This window comes from Cucurbita maxima, unplaced genomic scaffold, assembly GCF_002738345.1.
Source record: "Cucurbita maxima cultivar Rimu unplaced genomic scaffold, Cmax_1.0 Cma_Scf00015, whole genome shotgun sequence".
Classification (NCBI taxonomy): Eukaryota; Viridiplantae; Streptophyta; class Magnoliopsida; order Cucurbitales; family Cucurbitaceae; genus Cucurbita; species Cucurbita maxima.
The window spans coordinates 1,826,155-1,839,037 of NW_019272031.1; the positions used below are offsets into that span (position 1 = coordinate 1,826,155).

A 12,883-nucleotide genomic window follows, 5' to 3' on the forward strand; every position below is an offset into this window, starting at 1 on the left:
AGCCGATTGATTATTATTCGGCTCCACCCTTTTGACCTCCAAATCATCCTTCGCCATACTATATACATATCCTTTCTTTTCAATGGATTTTGAAATCTTCTATTGTTCTTCTCCACCACTACTAGCTTTGACGCCGCAGGGGCAGTCGTCATGGCTGCCACATGCAGAGCCGATTGATTATGCTTTGGCTCCACCCTTTTGACCTCCAAATCATCATTCGCCATACTCTTTACATACAACCTCACCTTTTCCAAACATAGCCTCTTTCATTTTCTTCCTAATTTTCCCATTCATCCTTCATCCTTCACAAAAACTCTAATTTTAGGATCTTCATCAGCGTTCTTTTCGGAAATATATAGAATCTCGATAAGCCCATCGACCTTATGCAGAGATTTACCTTTGGAATCTGGGCGCCGCACTGGCCTCTTCGCCAACCAAGTTGTCGCCGCCCTTCTCACCAAATGGCTGCTTTGCCCAATGTGGCGACTCTTTCGTCTGCCCTTCTCGCCAAAATTGGCTCCTTCGCCCACTGTAACGACTCTTTTGGCTTCAACATTGTCTTTGTCCCTTGCTATAGGTTTTCCCTTCTACTTCTTGGGGTTAAAACATATTCTCACCAGAGCCAAGGCAGCATCGTCGCTAAGCGACAATCCCTCTTCATGGGTTAGACATATTCTCGCTAAAGCTAAGACAGCATCGTCGCTGAGCGACGATCCCTCTGTAATTTTTGACGGCCAAGAAAGTGTTTCTCTACGCCTCCTCTGAACCAGGTTGTTAACATCTTCATGAAAAGTGTTTCTCAACCTCTTTGAATTTTTTAGATTCAAGCTTCATGTTCGTTTAAATCTGACACTTATCTTGAGGTGAGGTGTTAAGGATATTTAGTAATAAATTATAGTTTACCATATATATCATATTTTATATTTTATTATAAGGCAAATATCTCGATATTTGCCTTCTTACCGTAGTTATCTTTACATTTATTGTTATTTCCATTTATTACTATTTTCATATCCTTGTAATTTATTTGATTATAAATAATATAACTTTCACACCATTTAAGTGGGGTGGATTATGCAAACATTCACACTATTATATCCTAAGTCTAAGCAAATAATTCGACTAGCTTATGCATGTGTCATGGTCTCGAGTTGTGATGCTGTCATCAGCCGTGCAGGAATGCTTTGCCTTAACCTGAAAAAAAAGTAGCACGTGACTTGAGTATTTTAAAAAAAAATAGCTTAGTAAGGGACCCATTATTGGGGGTTAAATGCAAGAACATGTGAATGTAATGACGGGACTTATCATATCCGTCTATTTTCCTACGACACTATCCTAACAGGCAACTTGGATGTGTACCATACACTCTACATACAGCTCATACGTACGAGTATGGTCTCACTAGTCAATTCACAAACCAATGGGCCTCTTTTCTTTAGGAGATATAACATAACGTTTCATGCTTTGAACATAACATTTCATCATATACATATCATATCATAATATATTGCTTCACAATATATCATATTATAAACATGTCAATTTATCACATATCTCGTATCATAACATATTTCATATCATTTTTATATCATATTACAACCTAATATATATTTATATATATATATATATATATATATATCCATCATTCACATTTCGTATCATAGTCATATCATATCGTAAATATAATCATATCATATTGTAAACACTTCGTGGTCATATTGTTCCCTAACTTATCATAGTCTTAACATTCTTATACATATCACAGTCATATCGTTACAAGAATGTACCTTAGTCATAGCGTTACAGGAACGTATCCTAACGCTATCATTCTATCAATCTATCACAATCTTTTCCCTTTCTACCCCTAACCTAATCGTATTCTATTATCAATCGATTGTGATTATATCGTTTTTATCAATCTCATATCCATAGTACTTCGATACGTAACCCAACCTTAACGTTTCATAAACATATCTTACTCCTATCGTTACATTACGTTTAGTGCATCCTCGTATCCTATTCCAAACATATCATTGAACACATCGTACCATAAGTATTATCATACATTCACATATTATAACATATCATGAGCATATCGATCCACAAACAATTCACACATATCAATATATATGACATGTGCCAACATCAAATATAATTATGCTGATAGTAAGATCACTTATCTAATTAGCTTAAGTTGGTGTCACCAATATATTGTTAAAAAGTTCAATTTTTTTCTTTGTATTCAAGTCAGCCTATATGAACCTTGGACCACGCCTTTCGGTCTCATTGAGCTTTCAGTTTCATTTTTAATTTTCTAAATTTTACAATAGTTCATGTGTTAGACTTCATGTGAGTATTAAAGACTATACAGAAGGGTTATATATATAATTCTATTTCATTAAATATTTTATTTTCTATTATTACTATTTCATTCTTTAAATTCACTCCACTGTTTTTTTTTTTCTTTTTAAATCAATTCTCTTCCACATCTCTTTTATTTTATATCTGTATTTCTCTCTTTCCGTATATTTTCATTCTGTTGATAGATTTTTTTTTTTCCAATGTTTAATATATCTTATTGAGTGATTAATTTACAAATTTTTTTTACTTAATAGAGAGATTTAATGTATATTTATAAATAGGTAACATTTGAATTAATGAATGGATTGTACCAAATTTTCAGCACTCCATACTATTCAATGGTCAACGCTTTGAAATTTCTTCAAAATCTATTAAAATCTTTTATCTCTCAATTTTAATTTCCACGTCTTCAAATTCAATTAAATTTTGTCAATCTTTTTTTTTTCAACGTGGAAAATGTGTAAGAAATAGTCAAATTTCATTATGGCATTTGGATCTTTTCTTATATATATATATATATATATATATATATATATATATATTTGTAAATTACATAACATAATATTTTAAAAATAAAATAAAAATAGTGAACAAATTAAATTTATTATATATATTTTAATATAGAAGAAACAACTAAAATAAAATTCTCACACGCAAATATGACTTTCTAAAAATTTTGACAAAATAACATATTATATATAGAATCAGTTTCGATATGAGATCCCATATCAGTTGGGAAGAGAACGGAATATCCTTTTGAAGAGTGTGGAAATCTCTTCTTAATAAACTCATTTTAAAAATTTTGAGGAAAAATCCGAAAAGAAAATCCAATCTAATCCCTTTTAAATTTTTGGTATTGAATAAAGACTAAATGGATAATCAATAATAAAAAAAACCCATTTGTTTTGAACAATAATACCATCAATTATATAATTTTTCAAATTTTAGAGTTAAATATATGAAAATATTTATAATATGGAATATTGCTATCATAAATTATGATATTAAAAAAAATTGTCCCCACTATTTTAATTATTAAATCCTAAGTTTTATTCTATTTTAATGTAGAATGTTTCAAACTCTCCTTTTTTTAATCTTAAATTAAATTAGAATTTTTTTTATGTTTAATTTGTAATTAAAAATATAGATATGATTAAATAATTCAATGGAATTGATCCTTACAAGTAATCCTATACATTTCATAAACATTTCAAACAAGAATCCATTAAAATATTTGACAAAAAAATCTTCTAGTCTTCTAGCTATATTTTGAAATAACGTGGTTATAACTAAGACACGTATAAATTAAATCTGTATAAATTAAATTTGAATCGAGAATATTTGTTAAAACCACCCGCTTAAATAGTGGTAAAATTCTCTATTTATAATCATCAACAAATAAATTAGAATGGAAATGGAAATGAAAAGAGCCGGAACAATGAATACAATATATTTGCCTATAATAAAGATCAAATATGATATATATGGTAAACTATAATTTAGGGCTAAATATTTTTACAAAAACAACATTAAGATATATTGACTTTTCATTCAATATTACCGTTTTTGTAATGACTCTATTTTAAAGTTGTCTCTTAAAAAAACAAGACTGTTTTAAAATCGTAAAATTGACGGTAAGACATAACAGACTAAAATAGATTATATCTATTAACAGTGGCCTCCAACGGCTACACTAATTTTGAAACATTAAAACACTTATTCTTATTGATTTCTAGTATCAATAATGCTGTAATAGTCCAAGCCCACCGCCAGATATTATTCTCTTAGGATTTTGCCTTTCGCTCAAGGTTTTTAAAATGTGTATGCTAGGAAAGGTTTCCACGCTCTTTAGGGTGTTTTGTTCTTCTCCCCAACCAATGTAATATATCACAATCCACCCCTTTCAGGGTCCAGCGTCGTCGTTGGCTCTCGTTCCTTTCTCCAATTAACGTGGGATCTCCACTAAATCCACCCCCCTTCGAGACCCAGCGTTCTTAATGGCACACCGCCACGTGTCTACCCCCTTCTAGGAACAATCTCCTCACTGGCACATTGCCAGGTGTCTAGCTATGATACCGTCTGTAATAGCCCAAGTCTACAGCTAGCCGATATTGTCCTCTTTGGGCTTTGCCTTTCGGATTTTTCCTCAAGATTTTTAAAACACGTCTACTAGGAAAAGGTTTTCACACCATTACAAATGGTGTCTTGTTCTCCTCCCAACAAATGTATTTTTATATTTAGTTGAGAATTTCAAATTTGATACTGAATTTTTAATTCATCAAATTCAACTAATCCAAACTTAAATTAATGGCAAAATAACACTTTGGTCAAAAGCTCATTTGATTTTTGTATGTCTTTATCCATTATTTCCACCATAAATAGAGAAACTTTCAATCACAAAAATGTCAAATTCAGCCATGAATTCTTCTCCATTACTCCCTCTTTCTCTTACCCTTCTTGTTCTATGTTCATGTTCATCATGGGTTTCATCTAATTTTGTCAAACCCCATCAAAATTTCCTCCAATGTCTCTCCCATTATTCCCAAGATGGCTCCTCCATTTCAGACGTCCTTTACACTCCCTTCAATTCCTCTTATTCTTCCGTCTTGAACATCACCCTTAGAAACCTTAGATTCTCAACCCCTCATACCCCAAAGCCACTCCTCATCATAACACCATTACATGTTTCCCACATTCAAGCAGCCGTCCTTTGTTCCAAATCCCACGGCCTTCAAATCCGAACACGAAGCGGCGGCCATGATTTCGAGGGTCTTTCATACGTCGCTTCGTTACCCTTCATTATCGTTGACCTGATTAACCTAAACTCAATCTCTATCGATGTTGAAAGTAAGACGGCGTGGGTTCAGTCGGGTGCTACTCTTGGTGAGCTTTATTATAGAATTGCTAAGAAAAGTCGAACCTTGGCCTTTCCGGCGGGTATTTGTCCGACCGTTGGGGTTGGTGGGCATTTTAGTGGTGGTGGGTATGGGATGTTGCTAAGGAAATATGGTCTTGCGGCTGATAATGTAATAGACGCTCAATTGGTTGATGCAAATGGGAAATTTGTTAATAGAAAGTTGATGGGAGAAGATTTGTTTTGGGCCATTAGAGGAGGCGGCGGAGGGAGCTTTGGAATAGTGGTGGCTTGGAAGGTGAAGTTGGTTCCGGTTCCGGCGAGTGTGACACTATGCATGGCTAATAAAACCTCGGAGGATGGTGCCACCAAGCTCATTCATCAATGGCAATATGTGGCTCACAAATTGGAAAATAATGCCTTTCTTGGCATTCTTTTGGCGGGTATGTTCTCCTTACCACCGGTCAACCGCGTCTAAAAAATATCCCTAATATTTTTTTAAAGTTTTATTAATATTCTTAATTAAAAAAANNNNAAAAAAAAAAAAAAAAAATATATATATATATATATATATATATATATATATTTACAATTACCACATTTAAAAAATACTCATAAATTTTTCGATATAACACATAAAACATGTGTAAATAATTTATGAAGTATCAATAAACGATCTTTGTTCAATAATTTTTTTATCAAGGTAAAAAGTGTTAATATTAGTTTTAAAATTTTATGGATATTTTTATACTAGAAAGTATTTTTAAATGTTTTAAAAAAATTCAAGAATATTAATAAAAAATTTTAAAATGTAAGGATATTTTTAAAATACTATTAAAAGTACCCATTATTTCTCTCCAAAATTGATAATAAAATATTGAATTTTTAAAAAATTTAATAATAATAATAATTTTGCATTCAATTGTAGTCCACCATTTTTATAGCTATATTTAAATATTTTTGTCGATTTGATTTGGATGGTTTATTGAATTTTAAAGTTGACGGATGAAAAGTTAATTTTGAAGAAATTTATGTCTAAATTTGAATATCGATCTTATTTAGTCTCTAACTCGTTTTTGTATTTAAAATTTTAAATTATTTTCTATCATCCTTAAAATTTCAAGATTGATATGTTTGATTTTCGAAATATAAATTTAATTTTTAATTAATACTTTAGCGAGAATGTTTTTTAGTAATTAAATTGATTAAAAAAAATACGTATTAACAAACTAATAAAATCGAGTGAACATATGTTTATTGTCACATCATTTTTGGTACGTCATAATTAAAAATTAATTTTAAATGTTTGGTTAAGTCATAATTAAAAATTAATTTAAAATGTCTCTTTCCAAACTTTGAAAGGCCAGATAGAAAAGGACAAAAATGATTAATAATAGATTTATAAATTAGATTTTAATTTAAACGACGCCGTATTTTTATAATACATTTTATAGAATTAGTCGTAGTTACCAAATTAAATATTAGATTGAATATGAACGGTTATCGACTAATATAATTTTTTATTTATTTATATAATTACTATTGTATAATATCATACATGAATTTACAAAATGACATTTCTAAATTTTAAATAAAATTATTTTTAAAATTTAAACTATTTTCATTTCATAATCTAGAAATTTTTTTTAGAAACCCATCCATAAAATGCATATTTAGTTAAACATAAACTCATATTATCAAACAAATCTTAAATTATTGTAAGATCTCGCAATAGTTGTAAAAGAAAATGAAATATTTTTTTATAAGGGTATGAAAATCTCTCCATAGTAGATGAGTTTTAAATCTTGAGAGGAATCCTAGAAGAGAAATCTCAAAGAGAATGATATATGCTACCGGTGAGCTTGAACTATTACAATTGTTGAGGATTATTGGGAGGGAGTCCACGTTGGCTAATTTAGAGAATGATCATAGATTTATAAGTATGAACATACGAACTATCTGATAACTCAATTATTGATGACAGGAGGAAATTTTACGAGACAAGGAGGCAAAATAAACCCATTAGCGCTATTCTTCTCATTGTATCTTGGCAAGGCAGACGAGCTTTTGACAATCCTCAACACGACATTTCCTGAACTGGGTTTATCAAAGAAAGACTGCATGGAAACGAGTTGGGTCGAAACAGCGCTCATCATGGGCACCGGGCTTCAACTAGGGAGCAAGCTAGAAGATCTACTAAGTAAGGCACCACTCGTCAATGGAAGCACCAAAATCAAATCCGACTACATCAAGGAGCCCATTCCCATGGCTGCAATCGAGGGCATATGGGAAAGATTAAGATATGAAGACATAGAAATGCCACAACATATATTTGTTCCTTATGGAGGGAAAATGGGTCAAATTCCAGAGTTCGAAACTCCATTTTCACATAGAGGTGAGTATTTATACAAAATTGGTTACATTGTTAATTGGGCAGAACAAGGTATTGAGGCAGAGAAAAGGCACATAGATTGGATACGAGAGCTTTATAGCTACATGACTCCTTTCGTTTCGAAGTCACCTAGAGCGGCATATCTCAATTATAGAGACCTTGATATTGGATCAAACAACAAGTATGGAAGGACAAGCTATGAACAAGCTAGCATTTGGGGTTATAAGTATTTTGGAAAGGAGAATTTTGATAGATTGGTTCATGTTAAGACCAAAGTTGATCCTTATGACTTCTTTAGGCATGAGCAAAGTATCCCTACTCTCTCATCCAAATAGTTGTTACTCTTTAAGTGTTATATGATTTGATATATGTGTTTAAACTATGCCTCAAACCCTATTTGTGTGTAGCAAAATAAGGGGCATACATGAGTATTATTGTTTTTTGTTCATTTGTGGTTGACTTTAGTAGTGTGATGAAGTCCTTTTCTTTGAATGAAACTAAGAGCATATTGCTTTGGACATTTGAAAGTACCATAACTATTGTAATTACCAAATTTAAGTGTATCATTGATTTTGTAACAACCCTAGAGTTCTGTTAACCTAAAGTCGTTACCATCTTCGTAACATAACTTCTTATGTAGAAATGAGCATTTAAAACATCTTTGTAAAACAATGTCATGGACTTACATGTTTTAAAAAGTTTTTAAAGCAACGTGAACCAAATATTAAATAAAACAAAGTAAATATTAAAATTGACAACACCTTATACCGACAAGAGAAGGTCTAGGAATTTAAGTACAAGTATTTATGCATGTGTCATAGTCTTTACTTGCGATGTTGTTAGTTGTAAAGGGATGCATTGCCTTTATTTGAAAAATAGAAGTAGCACACGGCTTGAGTATTTTAAGAAATACTTAGTAACTGACTCCACGATTGGAGTCTCGGAATGCAAACACATTCAACTCATAATTAGAGACCTATCGTTAAAACCATCACAAATGATGTGTATTACTTTCCTACACACAACCCACACATGCAATCGTGAGTCCACCAGGAGGTTCGTAGCCCCCTAGGCCCATCATAATCTAGCTAGTTGGCTATAGTTAGATGTTTGGAGGTATAACAAACCCTTGAATATCACGCAAGTCATGATGATGGTCATCCTTATCATAGTGTACGCATCCGTACTCATTATCATAAATGGGAAAGTAACCTGATGTAAATGTACACTAAGTATGCATGAGGTCCCTATAATTTTCATCTTAAATCATTCTTATGACAAACCCTATACATCATTCACATGTTACTCTAAGTAACATACATTCATTGACCTTCATACATTCATCATCATTAATATCATTTAGGGTTGTGTATCGAAATTTTTTTCATCATAATGCAACGTGACATCTCATACATGCACATCATCTTAATATATAGTATCATCATATTGAGTCATATCGTCATCATACATTTTATGACATCATCATGCATCATCATCATCATCATATAATCCTATCATCATATTGTTGGGATTTATGCCCTAAAGCCTCGTAATTAATTATTTAGTTTTTTAACAATAATTTATATTATTTTATTTGTGATTTAATTGTTATCCATTATATGAAAATCCAAGGTTATTAATATAATGTTGAAGAGCATGAGGTTGACATACGAGAGGATTATGTTTAAGTAATAACCTAAAGAGTTTTTATTATATGGATAAGGTTGGATGCCTTAACCTGGTAACACTATTGATACGACCCACTTTGTAATCGTTACAAATGATTTGATCCAAATCATTCATGTGGAGACATGTAAGTGGGGGTATCCTATACAATGAGTTTGTATGAGACTAGACCAAGAAGTATTTAATCTCTCTTTATAAATCCGTTAATCGAGAAGATTAATATTTCACATAATGATCATATGCGACTCGATCTTAATCCTGAGTGAGTTATGAACTCCTGCCCATGACAGTTTGTCCTTTATTTACATGGATGAGAATGACTCTTTAAGCCGATTCAATATGCCTACTATTTTGGGGACTATTTTGGGGACTTGACCAAATAGGGAGTTGGGAACATAATATCATGAGATGAAATTTACTCCTTTCCATATAAGGAAAGTAGATGAGTTGTTCTCTTTAAATACTGATTTCATGACTTCAACAATGGGGCCCCACCCCCTCATTGGCCCGAGGGGGACTTGGTTTATAATTGAATCATAGATAAATTGTTCATTAGACAATCAGTGGTACTTAAGGTGAAAGATGTAATTAAAGGGGGTAAAACGAACTTTTGACCCAGTTGTAAATAGGAACAACTCGTGAAGAATCGACTTGCTTGTAATGATTATATCGATGGACATAACTTGTCCTATAGTGCATAAGAGTGCAACTCTAGGTCTACAGTGGAGTGACCTATAGTTAATGAATGGAAATTGATTAATTAAAGAGTTTAATTAATTAATTTTGTATAATTGGAGCTTATAATCTATAAGTCCATAAGGTCTCCTTGCTAGCTCATAGTTCAATTTATTTGAAAGAAAATTTGAAGAGTTCAAATTAATATTTAATATATTAGATATATTAAATATAAAGGAGAAAATAAATTTAATTTAAAATGTCAAATTAATATTTAATAAATAGAGAAAATATATTTAATTTGGAGTGTTCAAATTAATATTTAATATATTAGATATGTTAAATATAAATAGAGAAAAACATATTAATTTGTAGAGTTCAAATTAATATTTAATATATTAGATGTATTAAAAAGAAAAAATATATTTATTGTATTTGATACTATTAAATATTAAATCAATAATGTATTTTGATACAATAAAAATATATTTGAAATTTGGATGAGATTCAAATTAATTAAATATATATTAGGATATCTTATAATATCTAAATATGATTTATATAAGGAATAATATCTTAATATATTAAATATGCAAATATATTATTTGGCAAATATTCTCCGCGAGTCCCTATAAATAAGATCCTCGGGTTCAGCCAAAGACAGATCAATCTCTCCCACTTTCTCTAGAGAATGAAATTACATCTCTAGAGAATTCTCGAAACTCTTCTTCTCCGATCCCTTTGGGATTTTCTTTCAAGAGGCTCCCACAAGCCTTGACCTTGTGTTCGAGTTATAGCAAGGAAGATCTCGTGGAATGTTGAAAAGATTTTGCATGGTTGGAATGAGTCTTTCAACCTAGGGTTTCTACAAAGGTAGAGTTCTTACTCTTCTATTTATTGCTTTATTTTAATTCTTAATAAAAATCAAAATGGTTCCCAATGCTTCCGCTACGTGGATGAAAAGTTCATTCCCTTCACATATAATCATCATCTTCATATCATCATATCATCATGTCGTCATCATCATCATATCATCAGAATATAACATCACATCATACTAACTTCATAACATTATAAGAAATACTATAAAGGGGGTGCATTGCTTTTACTTGAAAAATAGAAGTAGTACACGGCTTGAGTATTTTAAGAAATACTCAGTGACTCCACTATTGGGGCCTGTGAATGCAAACACATTCAACTCATAATTAGGGACCTATCGTTAAAACCATCATAGAGGTGGCCTTCAGTCTGGACAAAATTGGATGTGTAGTACTTTCCTATACACGACCCACACATGCAAGTGTGAGTCCACCAAGAGGTTCGTAGCCCCCTAGGCCCATCATAATCGAGCTAGTTGGCTATAGTCAGATGTCTGGAGGTATAACAAACCCTTGAATATCACTTAATAACTCTCTAAAAGTAGAGTCATATCAAGTTTTTTTGTATTTAATATGACACTCTTATTCATCATTTTCTCATTAATTTACCTCATTTATTCTACTTAGTGAGCATGAAATCGTTTATTGTGTGGTCCAACATGAAAATATATATATATGATTTTGCATAAATCGATTTTAATTGTACATTTAATTGAGTTGTGTGGTAAAATTTCAGACATTTACGTTGAACCATGAGAGAGTAGCAAATCTGTAAATAAATGAGGGATGATATGGAAATTTTAAATGCACATAGCATGCAAGTGGGTCATTAACTACCCAATGAGGAACATCCTATGTGGACAACTTATTTCTTTTAGACCAAGAGGAGAGATAGACTTTGGGAGAAAAATCAAATTACACAGCAGCCTCTGTAGTAGTGAACTGCTGTGAAACTAGAGAAGAAGAAGAAAACCCTAATCCAGCAACTGTTGATAGCAGAAGAAAAAGGAGACCAACAAGGATTGATTAAGACAAAGAGGTGGACGCGAAGCTCAAGAGAAGGGAACTTCCATTGACGAACGACAACAAACCAAGATAACTCTCTATTTCCTTATTCTATTTTCTTATTCCATCAATTTTACATGATGAAGATGCAGATTCCTCTTTTTAATTCAGTTTGTATGGAGAGCTAAAGTGTATAGGGGAGATGAGAGAGTTTTATATAGTTTAAGTATGTTGACGGTATGATTTTAGTTTATTAAAGAGTTGTTGTTAATGATTTACATGTATGTTTAATTAGCTACTTTACATACATAGTTGTTCTCTTATTCGAGAGAAGAGAGGGAGCAATGAAATCCTCTTTAATACTCTAGTTCCATAGCAAGGAGACTTGAAGGGTAATAGAAGGGTTATGAATAATTCTTCTCCTAGAGGCTTGTTAATAGAAATTACAACGATTATGGAAATAATTACCATTCATAACCTTCAGAAGTGGGCTTGGGAATCTATTAAAAAACTAAAATCTACAACAAAACTCAACAACTTATCTATTTAATCTCTCTTAGCCCAACCTTCCTCATTATAGTTGATTTTCTCATAATTTTCTGTTTTTCGACAACAGTGACACTCTATTTTAATTTTGTTTAAGTAGTGAAAATCACCAACACCCATTTGAATGTTACCCAAAAACTCACTTAATTTCCAGCCATAATAGGTTACCTATGGAATCGATAATTTACTTATTACTTGTTACTTGTTATAGTGTATACTTGCACTTATTCTTGTGAATTTTACATCATTTTATTATATACATCCACAAGCGATCATCACGCAAGGCATGATGATGGTCATCATTATCATAGTGTACGCGTCCGTACTCATCATCATAAATGGGGAAGTAACCCGATGTAAATGTAAACTAAGTATGCATGAGGTTCATATGATTTTCATCTTAAATCATTCTTATGACACGACCATATACATCATTCACATATTACTCTTGGTAACATATATGCATTGACCTTCCTACATTCATCA

The 12,883-nt window shown here is 31.7% G+C and overlaps 1 protein-coding gene across 1 annotated transcript; it reads left to right on the top strand.

Annotated features, from left to right (window-relative positions):
• The first annotated feature begins 4,745 nt into the window (after positions 1–4,745).
• On the top strand, positions 4,746–8,127 carry LOC111490442 (berberine bridge enzyme-like 18). The gene is made up of 2 exons (XM_023139067.1): positions 4,746–5,658; positions 7,200–8,127. The coding sequence occupies exons 1-2, from the start codon at positions 4,764–4,766 to the stop codon at positions 7,940–7,942; spliced, it is 1,638 nt and encodes a 545-aa protein (XP_022994835.1). The 5' UTR covers positions 4,746–4,763; the 3' UTR covers positions 7,943–8,127.
• Positions 8,128–12,883: the final 4,756 nt, after the last annotated feature.